Here is a 27,189-nt window from a genome sequence, read left to right on the forward strand (position 1 = left end):
TGGTCTTAGACTTTGGAGATGGTAATATCGTGATATGGTATAAGTGTTGTCTTAAAGTCTGCATTACAGTAAAGTGATGTCATTTTCTGAGCTTACCAGAATGTTCTAGCTGTTCTATAATTTGCCTTTACCCACTGAGTCATTAAAAGTGCTTGTGACATCTCACATGTACAGTAGCTTTGACTTACAACTGAACATTTAGTCCATTTTACAAAATACCAAGATATCACCATTAAGCCTACAAATAAAGCATATGATTTTTGGTCCATATCGCTCGCTCGACCCTAATTGTACTGATCAGTAACTTGCAAAATAGTCTTTAACCAACATGAAAAAGAATCATGATAAGATCGTGGATTAAAAAACGATTAAAAACTATTTCAGACGGACAAGCCCGTCTTTTATTGTCACACGGTTACACATCAACACATGCACGGAGGGCCACAAACACACACATGCTGACGGTGGCCGGTGAAATTTGTCCTCTGCATTTAACCCATCCTGGCTTTGTCCTTTCCTCCGGGGGGCAGGCCAGGAGCAGTGGTCGCTTTCTCGTACAGCGTCCGGGGACCGACTTCGGATGTTGTCGTCACTGGTCGGATGACGATGACGATCTGATCTTCTGCATGTTTTTAATGGGGGGGGGGGGGGGGGGGTTATATACGGAGGAACCCCCCTGGGGGAGCACGGGGAGAACATGCAAACTCCACACAGACAGAAAGGCCCTTACGACGAGATACCCCACCTGGGCAGTAGGCACTGAAGATATGGGGGGAACACAACCACAGCGCCCGCAGTGTCCCAGGCGAGAATCGAACTCAGGACCTTCTGACTGCGAGGCGACAGCTCTACCACTGAGCCACCGTGCCCCCGAGTCAGGATCGGGATCCTGACTGAAAAAAATTGTGATATGATATTTTGCCATATCGCCCACCCCTACTTGGCGAGTGGCGACATATTGAACTTGACATGTGGATTAGAGTTTGACCAAGGTTTCAACACTGATCTTGACCCGGGTCGTTTTGAAGGTGTTAGCATGGAGTTTACTCAACAGTGTAATATACTTACTGTAGCATCAGTTGCAGCATGAGGATATAAGTGTGTTTGTGCGCGCGTGCGTGTGTGTGTGTGTGTGTGTGTGTGTGTGTGTGTGTGTGTGTGTGTGTGTGTGTGTGTGTGTGTGTGTGTGTGTGTGTCGAGTGTGTGGGGTCTGCACGAGTGTGGATGTTATGTGTTATGCAATTGCACAAGTGCCTTCAGTGCTGTCATGTTTGGGTCTGCCCCCTTCCTTCTCTCTCTCTCTCTCTCTCTCTGGTGTTGCTGTCGACCAAATTAAATGGACAGCACTTCAGACTCTTCCTCTCTCGCTCTAGTCATTATTCCCGCTGTAGTCACTCTTTCTGTCACAGGTCGACAACTGAACTATTGTTTGGTGTCACTTTTAGTGGTCGGTTTATTCTGATGTGTTGTTGATTGCGTCTGTGCTCTTCAGGGAGGTGTGACGTACATGTGTTCGGACAAAGATGGGAGAGAAGCTGTCAGCCCTGGAGGAGCTGGAGCAAACCCTGGAGGTGGGGGCAGCAGTCAGCGGTAAGAAACCCTGTCTATATTTTTTAATACCACAGTGAAAGTCGGAGGTACAATACTGTGGTTCAGTTTCTTCTTGCTTTTGTGTGGGAACTGCACTCTCAAAACATTCACTTTCCACTTGGCATATACATCTGTCTATGATCTGTCTTATCAGTCTATGATTTAGCTGGATTGCATATACACATGACATTTATGTGACCTTGGAATTATAAGGTTATATCCGATCCCCCCCTTCCCAAAACTGAGTTAGTAACATGAACCTATTATGTGAGTGCCTCATGACAAATTACACGTGTGGTTTCTTTTTGAAAATGGTTTTTGAGTCTGTAATTTCTAAAACAAACGGACCCATCTCCATTTAATGCAATGGATGCTGAAAACTTTGAAGCTCAATATCTCAGAACTATCCTGAAGGCACACAAAAGGACGCTATAATTCTAATCTTATATCCATCTCCTGTATACACAGAGATTTATATTTCTCTCATACTGCCACACACCTCAATTCCTGTGGTAATATTTGTCTTTTTAAAATTGACGATGATCACTTTTCTGTCCACCAGTATCCTCCTGGCAATTCATTTTTGACAAGTATGTTACTGTCTTGTCCTGTCCTGGTTGTATTTCTGTTTAGTAATTGCTATGTGGGTTCCATTTACACTTGTTACCTCCACCTCCAAGTTTGAAGAATGTTATAGTTTTGGCTTTGTGTTTTTCCTTGTTGGCAAGATATCTCAAAAAGTTCGGAATTGATTTGGCTGAAATTTGGTGGACACTGGAGAGACCAGCCTTTGGCCGATGGATCAGTTGATTAAATTCTGGTGATTTGGACCCGGGATTTACATTAGATGGTGTTCAGTTTTTAGCCGTAATGCTGCGTTTGTGTGCGGGGGCGTGTTTCCTCTATCTGATTAACACCCAGCATGGGTGTTAATGTCAGGTGGGAACAGGGTCAGGGTCACTGGCTGCAGTTGTTTGATACAAGAGTCAGTTGTAGGACATTCTATTTTGGTCTCTGTCTTACCGGTATGCCAGAATGAGAGGAAGGATACTCTGTTGTTGTTTTGGTCATTGGTGATGAAGTCACTGTAGGGGAGCAGAATTGATTAAATTCACTTTTAATGTAGAAGTACCAAAATGTGGGATTGGTCTTTTGATAAAAACCTATTTGCCATGCTAATATATAGGACAAATATTTCTTTAATCTGCTCCACTACTATTGATATGTGATGTTAATTTGTTGTTGGGAGTAGCCCAGATGTCTGCTGTACGGAGAGAAAATGAAAAAAAAATATATATATACCGTATATATATATATTTTGCCAATTTTCATGTGACTTTGCTTAGTGGCACCACTTACAACATTTAATGAATCTTTAGGAGCTACAATCTTCTATTAAAATACACCATGGGGGGGCAGTAGGGTGCAGTGTGAACCATTTCTAAAAGAGGATTGTAATGATTCATAAAAGATCTTAAGATGTAGGCTATTATTTCTAGATCATACGCAAGAGAATGGAACGTGGAGCATTGCAGCTATGGAGGCTGTAGTAGTCAGTGCTAGGAGACAGTCTGCTGCTGTTGATCAATCATCATCACAGTTGTCTGTCAGAATTGAAAATATTAAATATTCAAATAAAGTTTCTGACAGTCTTACAGTCCATTAAATTGGCACTGACTGATATCTGATAAATAATGAAACGCAAATACCGTTCCAATATATCGGCAAATCATTATATCAGTCTAACCCTAGTTAGACCCTAGTACATGCAAACTATAATCAGTCAATAAGGCTTATTTTTTCAAAATGCACTGACTTTATCGACCACACCAGAGAAACTGAACTGTCTCCAAGCTCACTGCATTTAAAGTGGTTGTCATCACACTGCTCGTATGACAATTGCAACCAACTCATATGTAAAACGAATGTGAAAGTCATGCCTCAGCCACCATGCTACGCTAGCACCAAGATGCTTTTGGGGAGTGAGCCTTACCCAGAAGGATCCAGAATCATTCTGTTTGTCTCCAAGTCATTTCGGAGCTGCAGGGCCATTCTTCTTGAACTTCTCACTGTGACTCTTCTGCTTGGTGGATTAATTAATCTAATATGGTCGAATGTAATGTAATGAAAAGTGCATGACTGCTCTTTGTTGTTTCCTTTTGAAGTTTACATTTGGAATGTTTGTGCAAATGGTCGATGATGATCCTCAGTGAAACAAAGGTCATGTGATTTTCTTTAGGAAGGCGCAGGCTTTAAGCACATTCAACATCTCCTCAGGAGAAAGCAACAACAGCCATACAGGGAGGAGTGACAGCTCACTGTTTGATCATTTTGTTAACCTTGATTTATCCTGGGCACGGGTTTGTGGGTAAGTGCCTTGCTCAAGGACTGCTGCTAGTTGTTCAGATATTCATCCCTTTCCCTGCCCAGATTCCGGTCGTTCCGGGGCTTTGAATAAAGGACTTTCCAGTTAAGTCACACGGTAATCTAACCTTTATCAAATGTATTCATATATATATTTTATGTTATAATAGATTACCGCAGTGCCCATTCAATACGTCCCTGTCCAGAACGGGCTGATTGCTGCTTGCAGCTTACTCGAGAACCACTCATCCAAACAACTTCACAGTGGACACTGGACTTCTTTCAGTACCCAGCAATACACCCACCAAATGTGAAGTAGATCGCCGGACAAACAGTTCTCGACAGACAGACACTCGCAGAGATTCCCGGAATCGAACCGTAGCTGCAGTTTACAGCCTTCCATTGGTTGATTCTGCTGCCACAAACATGTCTGCGCTCCTATTGGCTAGTGTGTGTGTGCTCGTTCTTCACAGTCTCAGGCAGTTAAACTGAGCGTGCCTCGCTCAGCCAGTCAGATCCCCGAAGCCCTGCCCACCATGCTTCGAATTACGGGAGGGATTGGGGGTTTGTGGACCCCCCTAATTAAGACTTGGACTTCCCCAAAAGAGGTCAAAGAGGTCGTACAATATATTTCCCATATTCATGCCTGGAAGAATCTTGTAATATCATTTGAGTCACTCCTAAAGTGGACCATACCATTTCTTAACCTTGTCATTAGTTGAGCATCTCATCTGCCTGCCCTGCAGAGCCGGACAAGGCTCCCTATGTAAGTTGCGTATGGTCTCCGTAAATGATGCAAAGGCCACGCCTCCTCCCCCTTGTGTAGAGCATGTGTCAGTTTGTTTACAGATCAAGTTTGCGGAAGGAAAAGAATAACACACCATGGGAGTGAGTAAGGGGAACAGCACTCGGCTAAGTAGGGCTGGGCTACCTGCTGCAGCCATCCGACCGCTTCAGCTCATTCAGAACGCTGCAGCCCGTTTGGTGTTCAACCAACCAAAATTCTCATGTCACTCCCCTCTTCCGTGACCTTCACTGGCTTCCCATCTCGGCTCGCATCAAATTCAAGACACTGGTACTGGCCTACAGGGCAGTCCACATGTCAGCCCCTTCGTATCTGCAATCTATGGTCAAGTTCCAAACTTCTCATCGCTCCCTCCGCTCCTCCACCCGTCCAGATCGCCTCGCTCCTCCACCTCTACGTGGGCTCAAAAGTTGCCCGTCCCGATCGCGACTCTTCTCGTCCCTGGCCCCTCAATGGTGGAATGAGCTCCCCCCTTCGGTCGGAACGGCCGAATCACTGCCAATCTTTCGGCGGAGACTAAAAACTCACCTTTTCAGGCTACACCTGGACCCTTCTTGAACTAACATCTTTTAATAAAAAAAATAAAAATACTAATGCTACATGTTATTCCTTCTCAAACTACATCCTACATGGTGGTAGTCCATCAAAATATCTTAGCTGTCATTGATTGTGTTGCATAGTGGTTTTCTGTCCTGTTGACAAATTGTGATATTGTAAGTCGCTTTGGACAAAAGCATCTGCTAAATGACGTAATGTAAAGTACAGTATGATGTCAGCATAACAAACAGTAATGTTATAGATGCTGTAATGGTGTATGCTAGTAACTAGGGATGCACCGATTGCAAAATGTTGGGCCGATACCGATGTGTAAAATAACAATTTGGCCGATACTGATGTTTTTTTATGCCTTTTGAGAGGGAAACAAAAATCTTCATTATAAACAAATAGCTGACCTGTTTTAAACTCTTTTGAGCCCTTCATCACACTATCTTTGAATGAGCACAAATTCAATCATACTGTAATGTAATTATGAAACAAACAAACAACAAATCATGTGACCCAACTGATAAATATCGACACATCTGCCTCCCTCTTTGGCATGTCGATAGTGTCATTGGTTCAGGTACAGCATTGTAGGGGTCTGTTTGAGCAGAAAGGATGGCCTGCTGCTGTTGTTGGGTGTGTGGTTCTGACTTGCTGGCAGCTTTGCTCAGAATACTTTGTTGGTGACCCCTGACTACAAGTTGTACTGTATGTGTCACATCACATGAGCTGCTGTAATGGATTTGATTTATCATCATCTACAACCTGCAGACATTACATTAAACAAGCAAGACACTGTGTGCATGCACTTTAGTTCACTGAAGCACGCGCCTGCACTAGAGTCCCCTTTAGCCCCCCCCCCCCGATTGTAGGGCTGCTCGAAACATAATCACGATTATTTTTGACTGATATTGAGATCACGATTATTTAACGCGATTACTCATTGACTTGACTTTGGCAAAACTGTGCATTTATTGAACTTGAGAAAACCTATCTTTTTTTTTCCAATATTTTATTTTCAACTTTTTTAAATAAAACATGAACAAGACAAACAAATAGGCTCAGACACAAGAAAGAAAAAGAAAGAAAAAAACACAAACAAACATACATAATATTGTCGACATTCGGTATTACGTCACGCTACCAGTCACATATGGTGCGTATAGAGGGTATGCACACCCACTGGAACACGCCCCCTCAATCGGGAATGAGTGTCAAAACGAGTTTAAGTTCCTCCCTGAGCAGCAGGTGTCACTTATCTAGGCTGATTACTGCATTCAAGCTCAGTCTTGCTGTGACTCAGTGGGCGTGACCCCACAGTGACTTCTGCCTCTGTGACATCACATGCATACCCTCTATAGGTTTGTAGAAGATATTATGCCCGGGATCCCATGCAAGGGGTCCATGAGAAACCAGCCAGGCGAGTCACCCGTTGCCCCCAACTTCAGCGAGATAGACCAGAAACGGGTCCCAAATAACTGAAAACGTCCCAATTTAGTTGGTCCTAAGTCTCTCCATCCGTATAACAGAGGTCATATCCGTCAGCCACAATTGAAAAGAGGGTGAAGAGGGGGACTTCCATTCCTTAGTTTCTTGGCAACAGTTGTCCCCTGTGTCAGAGACTGTTGCACAGCTGTAGGGAAGTTCAGAGAAGACTGAGCATCCTTAGAGTACCAGTCAAATATTTTGGCCCAGAATCCCGTCAGTGAAGGGCAGAACCAAAAGGCATGAGATAGTGTTCCCTCCGACACTTGACACCTTTCACACAGTGGTGATACAGTAGGGAAGATCCTGTTTAATTTCTGCTTGGAGTAGTGGAGACGGTGAGTGACTTTAAATTGGAAAAAATAACTTATCTTTTTAATATTGAATTTCTTTTACATTTAAATACAATTTAACTGAAAACAAAGACATAAACAGCGAAATAAATAGCCTAAATAAAATAAATAATACATAAAAAAATTATAGTTTTATCTCGATTATCTTGTTTTCATAATTGTGGGAAGCCGAAATTGAGATAAAAATTTGATTAATTGCACAGCCTTACCCGATTGTCATGATTAGTAGGGAGATTATGAACTCAGTGACCTTCACTTTAAATCCACTGTAAAATCCACTCTAAAACTGTTGACAATGTACCTCGCTTCAATACACGCGTATGCACACGCACACGCACACGCGCACACACACACACACACACACACACACACACACACACACACACACACACACACACACACACGTACGTCCACCATGGTATAGTAATTAGCTGAAGGGGGGTTTATGTTATACCTCTCACCCCCACCCTTCACTTCCTCTGCTGCACACAGCGGACATGAAGTGAGATAAACAATCGCACACTACACACACACACACACACACACACACACACACACACACACACACACACACAAGCCTAATTGAGGGGGATGAGGGCAGACCATCTTAAGGAGACTGCATTTGATTTGGCTCGCCGACACATACACACACACACACACACACACACACGTCACATTACACACACATGCAAACATATGGGTCTTGGTCATATATTAGAGCAGCTTACCACGGATAAGACATTCAGATGAAACACACAGATATGGCAACATCTCTTTTGGAGTTGATTCAAGAGGGCCAAGAGGCGTTGAGTCGACTGCTTCACGATGTGTCTGTGTCTGTCAGTCTGTTGACCCAGCGACACACACACAGGTGCCACGGACTGAGCCGGAGAACAGGTTAGGGGTGAGTGTGCGCGCGTGTGTGTGTGCACGTGCGGGTGTGTGTGTGTGCACTAGGGCATTCACGACTAGTGAATTTTACTAGTCGACTAGTCGTTTTTTTATTTTTTATTTATTTTTATCTTTAAGAAAGAACATGAGGTATTATTTACACGACATACATGGACTATCATATCCCATATCCCATATCCCCCACAAAGAACATCAAAACACAACAAAACAAAACAAGAAAACTGCATAAGATACACAATAATCCAAGAACAAACAAGACTATTGGACAAACAACCAAACAAAAACAATGCATTCAGCTCCTATCCTGATAAGCCTAATGACACTGGGGTAAAAAGTTCTTAAAGTCAAACTCTGTATGTGGTTGCCATATTTTGGGGATGTCTAAGAATCTGCCTTTGCTCTTGTAGTAAATGTTATCCAACGTATGGTAGCTTGAGAGTTCCTTCCACCAGTGAACTACAGCTGGGGGATTGGATGCTTTCCAATTTAAAGCTATGCATTTCCTAGCTGCCAACAGGGCAAGATCTATGTACCGTAAATTCCGGACTATAAGGCGCACCGGTATATAAGCCGCGGGACCAAAATTGACTATTTTTTTCTTATATAAGCCGCACCGGTCTATAAGCCGCGGGTGTTTTGATGTTTAATTACCATATGAAAGGGTTCGTGCACAGAGAGGAATGTCGGGAAAGAGATGGCTGTTTGGGGAAGCTCCCATTTATTAACATTTCAACAAAACAAAACAAAAGTCAGGTCACTAATCCCCAGACAAAATCACACAACAATAGGCTATATGTGCAGCAAACCTGTAACCAGAGAAGTCAAGTCACTAATCCTCGTCTTCCTCTTCTTCCTGCGTACTGAAACCACCAAAGTCCTCATCTTCAGTGTCGGAAACGAACAGGTTCAGGGTGGCTTCGTCAACCACTCTCCTCTCTCCTTCATTGTCACTCAAAACCAACGAACTCCTCTTCGTCACTGTCGGCATCGAACAGCCTCTGAAGCCTCTGACGGCCCTCAGCGCCAGCTGTGGCGGCGTCATCCTCTTCATCCCGCAGCAGTCCAGCGTTTTGGAACCCGTTGGTGATTGTGGATGCTTTTATGACCTCTGAAGGACTTTTTGGTCTTCTTGCACTGAGACAGTTCCTCCTGCTGCACCGTCCAACGCCTCACCATTGACTCATCGATGCCCAGGTTACGCGCGGCTGCTCTGTTTCCCTCTTTTAATGCGAGATTGACTGCTTTCAACTTGAAAGCTGCGTCGTGTGAATTTCTGCGTACCTTCCCCATGGTAAGTGAGAGTGTTGCTTCTACTGCTCGTCTTGTTGTGAATATTCCTTGATCTTCCTTTGTGTGAATTCGCCGAAGTTTGTGATTTTCTCCTGGTAGTCGGGGGAGGGAGTTGATGGCCGAGTGGCCGTTTGCTTACCGTAATTACCATATGTAAGTGGTCACGCACAGAGGGGATTGTCGGGAAAGAGATGGCTGTTTGAGGAAGCTCCCATTTACCGTATTACCGTAACATTTCAACAAAACAACATAACACAACACCACCGTTGTTTATTTTTACAGTGCACACAGTGTCCGCGGTGTGGTGAAAAGAGGGCAAGAGAGGAAATTAAAACAGAAGTGGATTTATAGTTAGAAAGAGTGCTAAAAAAGAGAGATTTTATTTGTATTTTTTTTTTTTTTTCTGAAAAAATCCATAGATAAGCCGCACCGTTATATAAGCCGCAGGGGCCAAAAAACGGGAAAAAAGCCGCGGCTTATAGTCCGGAATTTACGGTATTTACTTTGAATGCATTGTTTTTGTTTGGTTGTTTGTCCAATAGTCTTGTTTGTTCTTGGATTATTGTGTATCTTATGCAGTTTTCTTGTTTTGTTTTGTTGTGTTTTGATGTTCTTTGTGGGGGATATGGGATATGATAGTCCATGTATGTTGTGTAAATACCTCATGTTCTTTCTTAAAGATAAAAAAAAAAAAGAAAAGAAAAAAGACTAGTCGACTACTAAGCACAGTGTCGACTAGTGGTTTTACTACTACTCGACTAGTCTGTGAATGCCCTAGTGTGCACACGTGCGTGCACTGATAGTGAAGGTATATATATATATTTTTGTCTGGACAGGTTTAGTTTGTGTGAGTGTGTGTGTGAGGTTAAATTGGACATGTTTTTCTAAGTGTGTCCTACGCAGGTCTGGAAAAGAATTAAAAATGAATTTGATCATTTCCAGCCAGGTCTTGTATAGTTAGGGAATTTAAAAAAATGTCTGAACAAGTATGGAAAATGTGGTAGTTCAGGCCTGATACACACAGAATTATAGCTTTTATGTTGTTGTAGACCTGCTATCAGTCCACAGTTTTTGTTGATGTGAAGAATAATGTTCAGATAGAGGGATGCTCTTATTACCCAGCCGCTGTCAGCATAGGGTCTGCCTAGGAAAATCTGGAATTTTAAAATATGTACTGTAGGAACCCTGCCAATGATCTCACATTCTGATATTTGTCGTTGTGAAGAACAGTCTTCATGATGAAGACTCATCATGTATATTATATATATATTTTGTTGTTGTTGTTGAAAATGTGTAGGAACACTGTTAGGTTGTGGTGTGTTATTTAAATCAATGTGACAGGATGATGACAGGGCAGGATTTCCTATAAATATGAGCAGATCCCCCCTGCTGTGTCCCTCATCATCATTCAAACATAATAGGAGGACCTCAGTATTTTGTTTCTTCTAAAAACTGATGAGATACAAAGTCTAACATCAAGTGTCAGGCAAAGTTTTACATGGAGTTTTTAAGCTGTTGGCAAGCGAAATGCACAGGCAATTTGAGTGATATTTGGGGAAGAAAAGTTGCAAAAAGTTCCGGTGTTTATATTTCTATGCATAATGTATATACTCAGGAGAAATTCCAGATAGTCCTTTAAGCATCTGTTTTCATCTGAACAAGAGGTTTTAAGATGCAGCTAAGTAGGTTAACATGAGACGTGCGCTGTATTAGTTCAATTTGCATGTGTAACGGCGTTGTGTAGGTGGTACTTGCAGCAACCCATGTTAAGGGCTTGTCCAGGGGTCGATTCGAACTGCCGACCCTCGGCTTGGGAGTCCAGCATGTTAACCGCAACACCAAGAGAGCTAGCTCCCTTGGCGGAGCTGGTTAACATGCCTTTATACCTGGGGAGTGAGTTTAACCAATCCACTCGCTACCACTCGGGACTCACGAGGAATCCGTGCTGATTCAACTCGGTTACACATGCACCCTGCTTTCTCTTCCATTGCTTTCATGTGGGAAGAAAATCTGTCCCTCTGAAATATTGGGTGTGCAGTACAGTGGCACCGGAACGAGTTTGCAATAAGGGGGATTTTTTTTTTTTTTTCTCGTGCCGGCCCACGAAAAATTGACGTTTTTATGGACGTTTGGATGATTTTTAGCCATATTTAGAGGAATATCTCATTTTAAATTAACATTAGGATTATACTGTAGTGATGTAATTATTCAGTATTTTCTCCTTTTCTCACTCACTTGGTGACCTGCTCTCCCTTTAGGTCATTTTACAATTACACTACAACAGACAGCAACACAGGCAGAAACACTGAACTTATTATTATTATTATCACTTTGAAACACAGTGCAAAACTTGTCATCTCAACACAAAAATAAAATAACAATAACCGTATACGATTATAGCAGCAGCCAATGACAGTGAGTGCAGTACAGAGTCCGGGTCTGTCTGTCTCTCAGGTGTAATAATCCCACAATGATCACGGCTTTAACAAGTGTCACAGGCTGTGTAAACAGTGTAAAGTGGGCTCTCTGTAACTTGATCCCCGGGTCTGTCTGTCTCAGGTGTAATAATCCCACAATGATCACGGCTTTAACAAGCATCACAGGCTGTGTAAACAGTGTAAAGTGGGCTCTAAGCATCAGGGGCAGTTGCCCCCTCAGATTAAAAAAAAAAAAAAAAATTAGGGGGACCAAATGTCCCCATGTCCCCCTTGTTCCGGCGCCAGTGGTGCAGTAGCGTTGCAACCTGAGTTTGTCCATAGAGACTGGGAGGGAAACTTACAACCCCTTGTGGTTGTTGTCAAAGCTCATGAATGAAATGTGACAAGTGTTTCCATTCTTATACGTTACTCCTATAACGTAAATTGTTAAATTTAGTTGTAAATTGGTCAATCTCATTGATTTCGTATGTGGCTCACCACCAATGTGTGACAAAACGATTGTCGTGGTGTGTAAAAGTTAGTTTTGTGTTCCATTAAATATGGATTGAAGTTGACAAACTTGTCTGTTGGAAAATGTAATAAAATAAAATAAAATAAAAATAACCAGGAATGACCAGCAGGGGTAGTAGTGTCACTTTCTGATGATGATTCTCTATGTACTGTGTGGCCTTGAATGCAGCACTCCGGCGTTTCACCTTGGTAATTGATTACCTTAAATAGCCCTACTGACTGGCTAATTGATAACTTATCCGACGTCTCCATACACCAGCCGGAGGAACATACAGTACTGTATATGCAGGCTGTTGACTGACCCACTGTCTAACTCGCCAAATGTATTGGCGAGAGACAGACAAGGCAGATAAAGGGGCAGACACAAACAGAAAGGCAAAGAAATAGATTAGAAAGACAAACAGACAGGTAGACAGTCAGAAAGACAAACGCTGTGTGTCTGTGTTTATCATGTCTGTCAGTCTTTGTTGTTATCGACAACCAGCACAAAACAAACGGAATCATAAATACACCCAGGTTAACAGACAAGGTGAGTGTGTTGTGTTTATACATGTAATATGAGTGCATTTTTATTAGGCTATTGTAACTTTTAGGGTTACAGGTTAAGATCAGATTCAGTTTAGACACTCAAACAATATAGTAGTTTGATAACACTATTGGCTCATAATGTTACAGTAGCTCTGGGTAGTAGAGGTAAAAGCACTTGTCGACCGTGGAGACCCAGGTTCAATTCCTGGTAGCTGTATTTTCAGCTTGGTCAGATGTTCCTACAGACACACTTGGCTGTGTCTGCGGGTGGGAAGCCAGTGAGATACAGTATGAGTCCTGGGGTCTCATTTATGATTATGTTTTTAGAATCCCTACTAAAACTTGTCCAATGACTGTCTACGTCTTCCTTAATCGATTAATTGGTCATGTTAACGATCAATTAATCATATAAAACTTCCTGCATTAGCTGTCATTGTGCTTGTGGACATGACACATTTCAACATTGCATTACAATGTTTACAATGAATACTTTTGTCTTTTTATAATAATAATAATAAACATGGGTTTTATATAGCGCTTTTCTAGGACTCAAAGACGCTTTACAAACAAAGAAACACTAAAGGGTCGGGGACGACGTAAGTGCAACAGACAATGGACAAACACGACACAGGCACACAGGGATAGGCAGGGGGAGCTAGGAGAAGGCAGAGGAGAAGAGATGGGTTTTGAGGCGGGATTGGAAGACATTGAGGGAGTCTGATTCTCTAATGTCCGGGGGGAGAGAGTTCCAGAGCTTGGGAGCTGCCCTGGAGAAAGCTCTGTCGCCGAAACTGCGGAGGTTGGATTTGGGGGTGGAGAGAAGGCCGGCAGAGGTGGATCGGAGGGAACGGGAGGGTTGGTAGGGGGAGAGGAGATTGGTGAGATATGGGGGGGCCAGTTGGTGGAGAGCTTTGTAAGTGATGACGAGGATTTTGTAGGTGATCCGGGAGGAGATGGGAAGCCAGTGGAGTTGTTGAAGGACTGGGGTGATGTGGTGCCAGGATTTGGTGTGGGTGAGGAGACGGGCGGCTGCGTTTTGAACCAGTTGGAGTTTATTGATGAGGGTGGAGTTGGTGCTGTAGAGGAGTGAGTTGCAGTAGTCCAGATGGGAGGAGATGAAGGCGTGAATGAGTGTTTCAGCAGCAGGGTGTGAGAGGGAGGACCGGATCTTGGCGATGTTGCGGAGATGGTAGAAGGAGGTTTTGACAATATGGCGGATGTGGGGTTCAAGGGAGAGGGTGGGGTCAAAAATTACGCCGAGGTTGCGTGCCTGAGGAGATGGGGAAACGGTGGTGCAGTCGATGGTGAGTGAGGGGTTGTTGAGTTTGCTGAGGGTGGATTTGGAGCCGATGAGGAGGAGTTCAGTTTTATTGCTGTTTAGTTGAAGGAAGTTGTGTTGCATCCAGACTTTTATTGCAGACAGGCAGGAGTTGATATGGGAGAGGGGTGGGTTCTGAGGGGATTTAGTGCTGAAGTAGATCTGGGTGTCGTCGGCGTAGCAGTGGAAGTTGAGGTTGAAGTGGCGGAGGATGTTACCAAGGGGGGAGGATGTAGATGAGGAAGAGGAGTGGGCCGAGTACGGAACCTTGGGGGACACCGTGTGAGACTGTGGAGGGGGCGGAGGAGTGGTTGTGGAGGGAGATGAAGTGGGAGCGGTTGGAGAGGTAGGACTGGAGCCACCTGAGTGCGGTGCCTTCGATACCGAGAGCCTCAAGTCTGGACAGCAGGATGGCGTGGCTCACGGTATCGAAGGCTGCACTCAGGTCGAGGAGGATGGGTGAAATTCTCCGACACTGGACTTTCTGCCTGCTAGCTTGGCTTTCTTCTTCCTCTGTATGAGCAGTGAAAGTTACATTTCACCCTTGTGGTGTTAAATAATTTCAGCAAAGAAAATAAAAATGACAAATAGCACATAGCCTACATTGTCGATTAATCGGTTAACATATAGTTTGATCGATCAAATTCTTCATGATCAATTAATCGATTGTTGATTAATCATTAACATCCCTAGTCTACGCGATCCAATCTGTGTTTCACAGCCTAGTGTCCTCTTGCAAATGTGTTCCACGCATAAGTAGTGATGTAAAAAAAAGTATTACAGAACGGTTATAAAGTAAACAAGACAACTTAGGCCAATAATTTATATAATTTATGTTTATAAAGTAAACAAGACAACTTAGGCCAATAATTTATATAATTTATATAATCTCTTGCTTAACTCTTGAGCCTAACTCTTGCTTAAGCACATTTTGGGAGACAAGTACCCACCCTATTATGAATCAGAGTCCAACTGGGACATTCCGCTCTACCTCTAATTTCTCAATGCAAGCTAAAACTAGCAAATTAAGCTAACAAACAAGCCAATAAAAGACTACTAACGGACATGGCTAAGACCAGATTTTGATGGTTTACTGCATAGCACTGACAAACTGTTTATGTATAATGCTAGTATTATTGGCAATATCAATGTAACATTCAAAAGTGTAGCCTACAAACAAAACAAAAATGAACAAACTTGTGCTTATGCTAAGCTAACAGCCACAAGCCTTTAGCTTTCAACTTTAATTTTGATTAAAGATTAAATGCTGAGATGGAGATCTTTTGCAGTGTGCAGGTGTTTTGTGTTTAGGGAGGAAGCTGTGGTGGGCAAAAACAGCAAGACGTGATTATAATGTGAAGTCAATCCATTTTGTGAGCTGTTTGGAAGTAGCAGTGAGCCAGCTGGAACATCAGAGGTTGTACATTCGTCCTAAATGGTTTGTTAGAACAAGGAAGAAATAGTAGCCTACGTATATAGGGAATGGATACTGTAAATAGGCAAATATATCATTCTGTCTCCTTCATTCACACATGCATTTACCACACAAATGCAGTGAGAGGGAGGGGCAGAAGTAAGAGGAGTGGTGCAATCAATCGAAAAACTCTGACAGGTGTGTGTGTGTGTGTGCGGGAGAGAGAGAGACAGACAGAGAGAGATAGAGAGGGATATAGATAGAGGGAGGGAATAGGACAGAGAGAAATGAGGAGAGCAGGATGATGAGGGCGATTCTCTTCGTCTCTCTGCCCACGGAGATGATGGCAGGAGGGGGAGAAGAGGGGAGCGGAGCGAGGGCTGAGATGCACGAATGCTCGGCTAAGAAGGAATGTGGAGGAGAGAGATCCGTCTGCATCTCGCTGGAGGAGATGGAGAGCTACTACAGATACAGCCAGTGCTGTCTGCACCTGCACAGTGAGTTCTGTATAGGGGTGTGTGAACGTGCGTGTCACTGGGTTTTTTGCTGTGTTGTATGAAGTGTGTGTCACTGCGTGTAAGGGTCCATGTGGAGTTCAATTTTGGGTGTAAACGGGTTACGTTTTTGGCATTCTTTTGACATGGAATTCAGAATATTTGTACAGTATGTACTGATAGTCTTGTTTATTTGACGCAAATGAAACCCATATTAAGCAATGTGTCATCTGTGTAAGTGGACTAATTGTAGCTTATGATTCCAATACTTAATGCTTTTGAGTATGAACTGAACCTGTGCTCTGATCACATCTATTCAAAGGTGTAGTGAGCAGAAACCAATCTAAACTCTTTACCCACTTTTCTATTGTCAGAATAATGATGGCCCATCTTCATAGGTTAAAGGATCTTTCTTTTTTCTTTTCTGTTCTTGATCAAGTTTTCCCACAATTTTCTCCCCAATGGTACTTGCCCAATTTCCTGCTAGGGTGTCCTGGTTGTCTCTCCACCCCCTCTGCCGATCTGGAGAGAGTTGTAGAATAGCACTTGTTTCCTTGGCTACATGTGCAGTCACCAGCCACTTCTTTTTCACCTGACGGCGAGAAGTTTCACCGGCAGGACGTAGCGCGTGGGAGGATCACACCATTCCCCCCAATTCCCCTCCCCCCCGAACAGGCACCCAGACCGATCAGAGGAGGCACTAGTGCAGCGACCAGGACACATACCCTTAATCTGGCTTCCCACCCGCACACACGGCCAATTGTGCCTGGATGGACGCTCGACCAAGCCCGAGGTATGATGGGGGCTTGAACCTGTGACACGTTGGCAGGCAGGGAACCTCTCGCTGCAGTACCCGGACACCCAGGTTAAAGGATCATTTTGGTTGTTTTCAACCTGGGCCTAGTTGCCGTCATGATCAGTGATTGTGTTAGAAATGCCATCACTTTACTGTAGAGCATATACCTACAGCAGGGCACTGGATTCGTTGCCACACACACACACACACACACACACACACACACACACACACACACACACACACACACACACACACACACACACACACACACACACACACACAGAGCCAACAGCAACCTCCAACAGTTGAATCCAAAAAGTGATTAAAACTCATATTTTCAAGCCAATAATGACGTAGGATATGTGGAAATTTTTGGTAGGCTCTGCTATCTCCCACCCAGCAAATCCACCAATGTTGGTGGTCCAAGGTGGACCACTTTTCTGTGCTCCGATAAAAACAGATGTTTGGAGCTTCAGTTAGCTAACTGGCAAACTTGAATGGCAGTGAAGCGACTGTGATCAAAATATGCATACATTTTTTTTTGTCCTTTTGTTCTTCGTTCATGACCTATGGCACATTTACCATGACCTCTTGCACTGGGATTACATTTATTTACTTATCCCGGGGATGGAAACTGTGGTTCTTGGCTCCGCCCATTGAGGTGTAACTCAACCAATAAGGTTGTTTTTGACTCCAGAGCAGCTGTACCTCTTGATAAATGTTTATGGAACTGAATGGCCAGTCATGTTACCATGTGTTTCATGGCTGCAATGAGGATTCACTCCTCATGTCTTCTTCTATAGAGCTCAACAGTCATGTGACATGTCTTGCCCCAGAAGTGAATTCCCCATTCATTTTCTCCATATACATTTTGAAAAATTCGTTATATAATCCGTTATATAAGGATTAAGGATATAAGGATTCCAGGCCCAGCCTGGAATAAGAACTGATGCTGTTGAAGGAAATGGCAGAGTCAAATACTACTACGGGCTATCTTACGCCCAGTGCAAGGGCAACATCTTTGCTAGGTGTTTCTAGCACTCAAAATCTCTCCTTTTTCTTTTAAGTGCCACTGGGTCACTGGGTCAGTACATCAAACCCAGTAGTAATTGAGAAAAAAGGAGATTGTGAGTGCTAGAAACTAGCAAAGATCTGGCCTTTGCCCTTGCACTGGGCGTAAGATATGGCCCTACATCCTTATTTACCCAAGGTGGTACAATAGATGGCTGTATAATTACCTGCAGACTCTTGTGACAGAAGGGAAGAGAGAGAGTGAGAGGTGTGTTTGTGCACCACTGATCGCTGTGCATGGGTGCGCTGTGCAATGCTCGCTTGATGATTTTAATTAGAGGTTGAACCGATATGGGCTTTTCAATGGCCAATGCCGATATTTAGAGAGCTATTTAGAGATTTTTTTAAATTTTATTTTTTGTGTTCGATAAAATACAATGATTTAAACATAATAATGAATGAGAGTATTTGGGTAAAAAAAAACAAGTACGGTAGCCTATAATTCCATTATCCATTCATGCACATTGAGAATCTAATATACATCTAAGATGGTTATCTTAGCCAGTAACATGCTTTATTTATTTTATTAATGAAATAGAAAAATACATTGGGTTATGCAGTTTATTTCAGAAGTGACTGGTCAGCTATTTAAGGGAGAGCACGTACTGTATGTCAGAGACCTCAACTGTATTATTCTATTAACTGAGAGAGTTTGGGAGATGATTAATCTCCCAAACTCTCTTAATATTATTACAAAAGAGTGTGGGCCTGAAATTCGCCGCGCGATTGCGGGAATCGCACATATTTTCAGGAATTCCCACATATTTTGAATTTATCATGCGGGACTAATCCCGCGTCTGTTTGCGGGGGCCGATGTCTATGCATGTAGTAATCATAAACATCGAGTATAAATTGTCACGCTGCATGTTTTTACCCTGCCGGCATATCACACTACATGTTTTTACCCTGCCGGCATGTCACGTAACGTTACATGTTTTTACCCTGCCGGCATGTCACGTTACATGTTTTTACCCTGCCGGCATGTCACGTAACGTTACATGTTTTTACCCTGCCGGCATGTCACGTTACATGTTTTTACCCTGCCGGCATGTCACACTACATGTTTTTACCCTGCCGGCATGTCACACTACAGTACATGTTTTTACCCTGCCGGCATGTCACGTAACGTTACATGTTTTTACCCTGCCAGCATGTCACACTACATGTTTTTACCCTGCCGGCATGTCACATTACATGTTTTTACCCTGCCGGCATGTCACGTAACGTTACATGTTTTTACCCTGCCGGCATGTCACGTTACATGTTTTTACCCTGCCGGCATGTCACGTTACATGTTTTTACCCTGCCGGCATGTCACGTAACATGTTTTTACCCTGCCGGCATGTCACACTACATGTTTTTACCCTGCCGGCATGTCACGTAACGTTACATGTTTTTACCCTGCCGGCATGTCACGCTACATGTTTTTACCCTGCCGGCATGTCACGTTACATGTTTTTACCCTGCCGGCATGTCACGTTACATGTTTTTACCCTGCCGGCATGTCACACTACATGTTTTTACCCTGCCGGCATGTCACGTAACATGTTTTTACCCTGCCGGCATGTCACACTACATGTTTTTACCCTGCCGGCATGTCACGTAACATGTTTTTACCCTGCCGGCATGTCACGTAACGTTACATGTTTTTACCCTGCCGGCATGTCACGTTACATGTTTTTACCCTGCCGGCATGTCACGTAACATGTTTTTACCCTGCCGGCATGTCACACTACATGTTTTTACCCTGCCGGCATGTCACGTTACATGTTTTTACCCTGCCGGCATGTCACGTTACATGTTTTTACCCTGCCGGCATGTCACGTAACATGTTTTTACCCTGCCGGCATGTCACACTACATGTTTTTACCCTGCCGGCATGTCACACTACATGTTTTTACCCTGCCAGCATGTCACACTACATGTTTTTACCCTGCCGGCATGTCACACTACATGTTTTTACCCTGCCGGCATGTCACGTAACGTTACATGTTTTTACCCTGCCGGCATGTCACACTACATGTTTTTACCCTGCCGGCATGTCACACTACAGTACATGTTTTTACCCTGCCGGCATGTCACGTAACGTTACATGTTTTTACCCTGCCGGCATGTCACGTTACATGTTTTTACCCTGCCGGCATGTCACACTACATGTTTTTACCCTGCCGGCATGTCACGCTACATGTTTTTACCCTGCCGGCATGTCACGTTACATGTTTTTACCCTGCCGGCATGTCACGCTACATGTTTTTACCCTGCCGGCATGTCACGTAACGTTACATGTTTTTACCCTGCCGGCATGTCACGTTACATGTTTTTACCCTGCCGGCATGTCACGCTACATGTTTTTACCCTGCCGGCATGTCACGTGACGTTACATGTTTTTACCCTGCCGGCATGTCACGTTACATGTTTTTACCCTGCCGGCATGTCACGTTACATGTTTTTACCCTGCCGGCATGTCACGTTACATGTTTTTACCCTGCCGGCATGTCACGCTACATGTTTTTACCCTGCCGGCATGTCACGTTACATGTTTTTACCCTGCCGGCATGTCACGTTACATGTTTTTACCCTGCCGGCATGTCACGTAACATGTTTTTACCCTGCCGGCATGTCACACTACATGTTTTTACCCTGCCGGCATGTCACGTTACATGTTTTTACCCTGCCGGCATGTCACGTAACGTTACATGTTTTTACCCTGCCGGCATGTCACGCTACATGTTTTTACCCTGCCGGCATGTCACGTTACATGTTTTTACCCTGCCGGCATGTCACGTTACATGTTTTTACCCTGCCGGCATGTCACGTAACATGTTTTTACCCTGCCGGCATGTCACGTAACGTTACATGTTTTTACCCTGCCGGCATGTCACACTACATGTTTTTACCCTGCCGGCATGTCACGCTACATGTTTTTACCCTGCCGGCATGTCACACTACATGTTTTTACCCTGCCGGCATGTCACACTACATGTTTTTACCCTGCCGGCATGTCACGCTACATGTTTTTACCCTGCCGGCATGTCACGCTACATGTTTTTACCCTGCCGGCATGTCACGCTACATGTTTTTACCCTGCCGGCATGTCACGCTACATGTTTTTACCCTGCCGGCATGTCACGTAACATGTTTTTACCCTGCCGGCATGTCACGCTACATGTTTTTACCCTGCCGGCATGTCACGTTACATGTTTTTACCCTGCCGGCATGTCACACTACATGTTTTTACCCTGCCGGCATGTCACGCTACATGTTTTTACCCTGCCGGCATGTCACGTTACATGTTTTTACCCTGCCGGCATGTCACGCTACATGTTTTTACCCTGCCGGCATGTCACGCTACATGTTTTTACCCTGCCGGCATGTCACGCTACATGTTTTTACCCTGCCGGCATGTCACGTAACATGTTTTTACCCTGCCGGCATGTCACGTAACGTTACATGTTTTTACCCTGCCGGCATGTCACGTAACATGTTTTTACCCTGCCGGCATGTCACGCTACATGTTTTTACCCTGCCGGCATGTCACGTAACATGTTTTTACCCTGCCGGCATGTCACACTACATGTTTTTACCCTGCCGGCATGTCACGCTACATGTTTTTACCCTGCCGGCATGTCACGTTACATGTTTTTACCCTGCCGGCATGTCACGTAACGTTACATGTTTTTACCCTGCCGGCATGTCACACTACATGTTTTTACCCTGCCGGCATGTCACACTACATGTTTTTACCCTGCCGGCATGTCACGCTACATGTTTTTACCCTGCCGGCATGTCACGTAACATGTTTTTACCCTGCCGGCATGTCACACTACATGTTTTTACCCTGCCGGCATGTCACACTACATGTTTTTACCCTGCCGGCATGTCACACTACATGTTTTTACCCTGCCGGCATGTCACGTTACATGTTTTTACCCTGCCGGCATGTCACGTAACGTTACATGTTTTTACCCTGCCGGCATGTCACACTACATGTTTTTACCCTGCCGGCATGTCACACTACATGTTTTTACCCTGCCGGCATGTCACACTACATGTTTTTACCCTGCCGGCATCGGCATGTCACACTACATGTTTTTACCCTGCCGGCATGTCACGTAACGTTACATGTTTTTACCCTGCCAGCATGTCACACTACATGTTTTTACCCTGCCGGCATGTCACGTAACGTTACATGTTTTTACCCTGCCGGCATGTCACACTACATGTTTTTACCCTGCCGGCATGTCACACTACATGTTTTTACCCTGCCGGCATGTCACACTACATGTTTTTACCCTGCCGGCATGTCACACTACATGTTTTTACCCTGCCGGCATGTCACGTAACATGTTTTTACCCTGCCGGCATGTCACACTACATGTTTTTACCCTGCCGGCATGTCACACTACATGTTTTTACCCTGCCGGCATGTCACACTACATGTTTTTACCCTGCCGGCATGTCACACTACATGTTTTTACCCTGCCGGCATGTCACACTACATGTTTTTACCCTGCCGGCATGTCACGTAACGTTACATGTTTTTACCCTGCCGGCATGTCACACTACATGTTTTTACCCTGCCGGCATGTCACGTTACATGTTTTTACCCTGCCGGCATGTCACACTACATGTTTTTACCCTGCCGGCATGTCACGTTACAAGTTTTTACCCTGCCGGCATGTCACGTTACATGTTTTTACCCTGCCGGCATGTCACGTTACATGTTTTTACCCTGCCATAATAATCGGCCTTGTGATCCACGCAGCTGCCGATTAATTAAAAATGCCATTAATCGGCGCCGATTAATCGGTCTACCTCTAATTTTACTATCTCTTTAGCTTGTCGGTGACTGTCTAAATCTGTTCTAGCCTATTCCCTGTGGGCCAAGGTCTGTATTTAGAGCATGTCTGATGATTATTTTTAGTAAGAGCTATTCTGAAAATGCTGTGTCACAAAGACATGAAACGTTAAGACAGCAAACAGCAGTCTGTTTGATGTGGCAAGATGTGAAAGTGTTGCACTGAGCGTAGTCTGAGGAATTGTAGTCAAATATATTTGAAATACCTGAAAGAAGAGTTCTGCTCTGTCTTACCAAGCTTCCCACTCTTTCTTGGTCATTTTAAGTATACAGTATGTCCAAGGAACCTCAATTATCATTTTGGGATGTGACATGATGATGATGATGATGATGATGGTCAAAATTAGACAAATAGTAATTTATTTTACTCATGGTCTTGTACAGTCAAGCAGTTCAGTTCATAGCCCTGCATGTATCAAAGGGCATAGCATCATCAGTCATATACTACATTAAAGACCACTTTGACACTTTTGACCTTGTTGAAGTACAAGTCCCCGATTATTCATCTTTTGAATGCCTGGCTGCAAGATGCTCATTGCCTGAACCCTTGCTCCTGGTCTCCATCTACAGGCCACCTAAAGCCCAGTCAATTTTTATATCTGACTTTTCCGAGCTCCTCACGACCCTCTGCCCCACTTTCAACAGGCTGGTGGTACTTGGTGATTTTAATATTCACATTGATGCCCCCAACTGCTCACTGGCCAATGACTTCATCAACCTCCTGGACTGCCTCCCTCTCACACAGCATGTCCAGGGACCAACCCATAAGCATGGCCATACCCTTGATCTTGCCATCACTGGTGATGATGTCACAGTCAGCAGCACCCAGGTCATCGAGCCTGGCATCTCTGACCATCGTCTGGTGCTACTGGAGGTCCTGATAACACCACCTACCTCCAGCACCAAACGCCCCATCACCTTCTGCAGGACCAAGGATATCGACCATGACCTGCTCTCATCTGCCCTCTCCTCCAACCTGTCTGAGCCTGACCCTGCCCTCTCATTGGAAGAGCAAGTACACCACTACAACAGTACTCTGTACGATGGTTTAGACAGGTTTGCCCCTCTGAAAACCCGGACAGTGTCGTTTCGTCGCTCTGCCCCCTGGTACACTGATGAATTGAGAGCCCAGAAATCAGAGGGGCGGAAAATTTAACGCCGTTTCAGACAAACCGGTCTGACCATCCACCAACTATCCCTGAGAGAACACCAGAAAGCCTACTCCGCCGCACTGAGGGCTGCCAGGATGTCATATTACACCACCGTCATTGACTCTGGCCATACCAACCCCAAGCACCTGTTCTCCACCATCAATCGGATGCTTAAGCCCAGGGCCTCCTCTGCGACTGACCCATCTGTTGATGACTGCAACCGATTCATGGATTTCTTCAAAACGAAGATTGAAGGAATCAGGGACAACATCACCCCCACTCACCCTGCCCCTCCCCCCGCCCCCCCCCCCTATAACGGTCAAACACTGGATTCCTTTGCAGAGGTGACGAGTGATGAGCTATCGGCCACCATTCTCAAAATGAACTCTTCCAGCAGCTCCCTGGATCCTATCCCCACTCCGCTTTTAAAACTGTGCCTCCCAGCCATCGCTCCCACCATGACCTACATAATAAACAGGTCCCTGACCACTGGCGAAGTCCCCCCTTCCCTCAAGCTAGCAGCCATCAGACCGGTACTTAAAAAGCACAACCTCGACCCGGAGGTGCTCTCTAACTATAGACCAATTTCCAACCTGCCCTTCCTTGCCAAGGTTCTGGAAAAAGTTGTTGCCGTCCAGCTGCACGACCACCTCCAATCCCAGCAGCTCTATGAGACCTTCCAGTCCGGCTTCAGACCATCACACAGCACTGAGACAGCCCTGGTGAGAGTCGTGAACGACCTGCTCATGGCGGCAGACTCCGGCTCCCCCAGCCTGCTGATCCTCTTGGACTTGAGCGCCGCATTTGATACGGTGGACCACGACATCCTGTCTCAGCGTCTCAGGGAGGTGGGAGTCACAGGCACTGCCCTCGACGTCTTCCTCTCCTTTCTCTCAGGAAGACTGGAGTATGTCGCGCTGGGCAGTTTCATCTCCAGCATCAGGAGTGTCACCTCTGGTGTCCCACAGGGATCCTGGTGTACATGCTCCCCCTGGGGAAGATACTGAAGAGCCACAACATCAATTTCCACTGCTACGCCGATGACACCCAAATCTACTTTCAAACCTCCCCTGACATCCATCTGACTCAAGCCTGGGCCACCAAATGCCTCAATGACATCCGCCACTGGATGAGCAACAGCTCCCTTCAGCTCAACGGGAGTAAAACTGAAGCCATCCTCATCGGTACACCTCACCAAATAAAACAGGCCGGCATCATCCACATCACCATCGATGGACACTCCATCCCCCTCTCCTCACTGGTCACCAGCCTGGGTGTCAAACTTGACCAAACACTGTCATTTGACGCCCACATCAAATCCATCTGCCAAACCTCATTCTACCATCTCCGGAACATCTCAAAGCTCAGACCCCTCCTACCCCAAGCCGCGCAGAAAAACTGGTCCACGCATTCGTCTCCTCCCGCATTGATTACTGCAACTCCCTGCTTGCAGGCCTCCCCACCAAATCCACCCAGAGACTGCAATATGTCCAGAACTGTGCCGCCCGGGTTCTTACCAGAACCTGGAAGTCAGAACACATCACCCCTGTCCTCCACTCACTCCACTGGCTCCCCATCAACCAACGCATCACCTTCAAACTCCTCCTCCTGGTCTACAAGGCGGTCAACCACACTGGTCCCACCTACCTTCAAGAACTCCTCCCCCCCAAGCCCCCCTCCCGGTCACTCAGATCCGACACCCTCAACCTACTTGTTGTCCCCCGCACCAAGCTCGCAACAATGGGTGACCGAGCCTTCTCCACTCTGGGGCCACGCCTGTGGAACCAACTCCCAGGAACTGTTCGGGCCTCTAAATCCCTCGCTGTTTTTAAAACGAGCCTTAAAACCCACCTGTTCCGCTCTGCTTTTTACTAGCTCGGAGCTTTTAGCTGTTTTTAGCTTGTTTTTATTTTATTTTATTTTTTATTTATTTTTTATTATTTTAGCTACTGTAAAGCACCTTGAGATTTGTTTTACATTTTAAAGTGTGCTATATAAATTAAAGCCATTATTATTAAAGGAGAATTTCGGTTTTTTACACCACGGTCCTCATTTCCAGCTTAAAATATGTTTTACTCACCAAAATATGTTTGGCTTCATTCGGATGCCCACGGAAGATTTTGAGCTCTGAGTAGTCTCCTCAAACAGGCTATAACGAGAGCATACGGGGCAAGGTGCCTGCGCTCTGTAAATGTCACTTTTTCTGTCACATCGCGGTACATTATGGTTGTAAATATAATTATGAGAACATGAAATCGATATCTAACTAACCATCGTCTGCTGGGAGTCCCGACAGCCCACTCCGTTTGCTGTCCGGGTGTCCATCACATAGATAGATCACATCTCCCGCTGCTGTTTGTTGTTGACGATATGTGGCATGATTCCACACGAGCGGTAATGAAATTGAAACGTCCATAATCTTGACATCAGATATCTATAATAATGCCAAGCTAAAAGCTAAGCTAACAACATCACCGAGCGACTCAACTCTGATCTGCCCCGGATGGGGTTACAGTGCTTATCTTCCCCTTCTGTGAAACCACACTTCTTCAGAGAAACCACAGAAGGGGGAAGATAAGCACTGTAACCCCATCCGGGGCAGATCAACATTGACTGTTGTGTTGTTGTTAGCTTAGCTTCTAGCTATTAGCTAAATAATTATATTTACAACCATAATGAACCGTGATGTGACAGAAAAAGTGTCATTTACAGAGCGCGTGCAGCATGCCCCGCAGGCTCCCGTTCTAGCCTGTTTGAGGAGTGTACTCGGTGCGACAAATCTTCTGTGGGGATCCGAATGAACCCAAAAGTATTTGGGGGTAGAAAACATAATATTTTAAGCTGGAAATGAGGACCGTGGTGTAAAAAACCGAAATTCTCCTTTAAATATCTACACATACAACATATACAGTATATGTATATATATACAGTACATGTGTGTATATATGTATGTATATGTGTATGTGTGTGTGTGTGTGTGTGTGTGTGTGTGTGTGTGTGTGTATGTATATATATAGATATATAGATATAGAAATATATACATATATATAGATATACACACTAGACATTTTACTAGATTACATTACTACACAAACACAGCATGTCTTTTGACTGTGGGAGGAAAACGGAGCTCCTGGAGGACACGCACGCAAACACGGGGAGAACATGCAAACTCCACACAGAAAGGACCTAGGGTTGGTTGCACAAAACACATTGAGTTAAAGTTTTGCTTTCCTTAAAGTCCGAGTTAAGGTTTCCATAAAATA

The 27,189-nt window shown here is 44.7% G+C and overlaps 1 protein-coding gene across 1 annotated transcript in view; it reads left to right on the plus strand.

Annotated features, from left to right (window-relative positions):
• The first annotated feature begins 1,450 nt into the window (after nt 1–1,450).
• Nucleotides 1,451–27,189, plus strand: part of LOC310772738 (guanine nucleotide exchange factor DBS-like) — a 153,793-nt gene continuing 128,054 nt past the window's right edge. The window contains exon 1 of the mRNA XM_083632647.1: nt 1,451–1,590. Within this exon, the coding sequence (XP_083488773.1) occupies nt 1,524–1,590 (67 nt within the window). The 5' untranslated portion in view covers nt 1,451–1,523. The remainder of the gene's footprint in view (nt 1,591–27,189) is intronic.

This window comes from Poromitra crassiceps (assembly GCF_964638095.1).
Source record: "Poromitra crassiceps genome assembly, chromosome: 3".
In the NCBI taxonomy this organism is placed as follows: Eukaryota; Metazoa; Chordata; class Actinopteri; order Beryciformes; family Melamphaidae; genus Poromitra; species Poromitra crassiceps.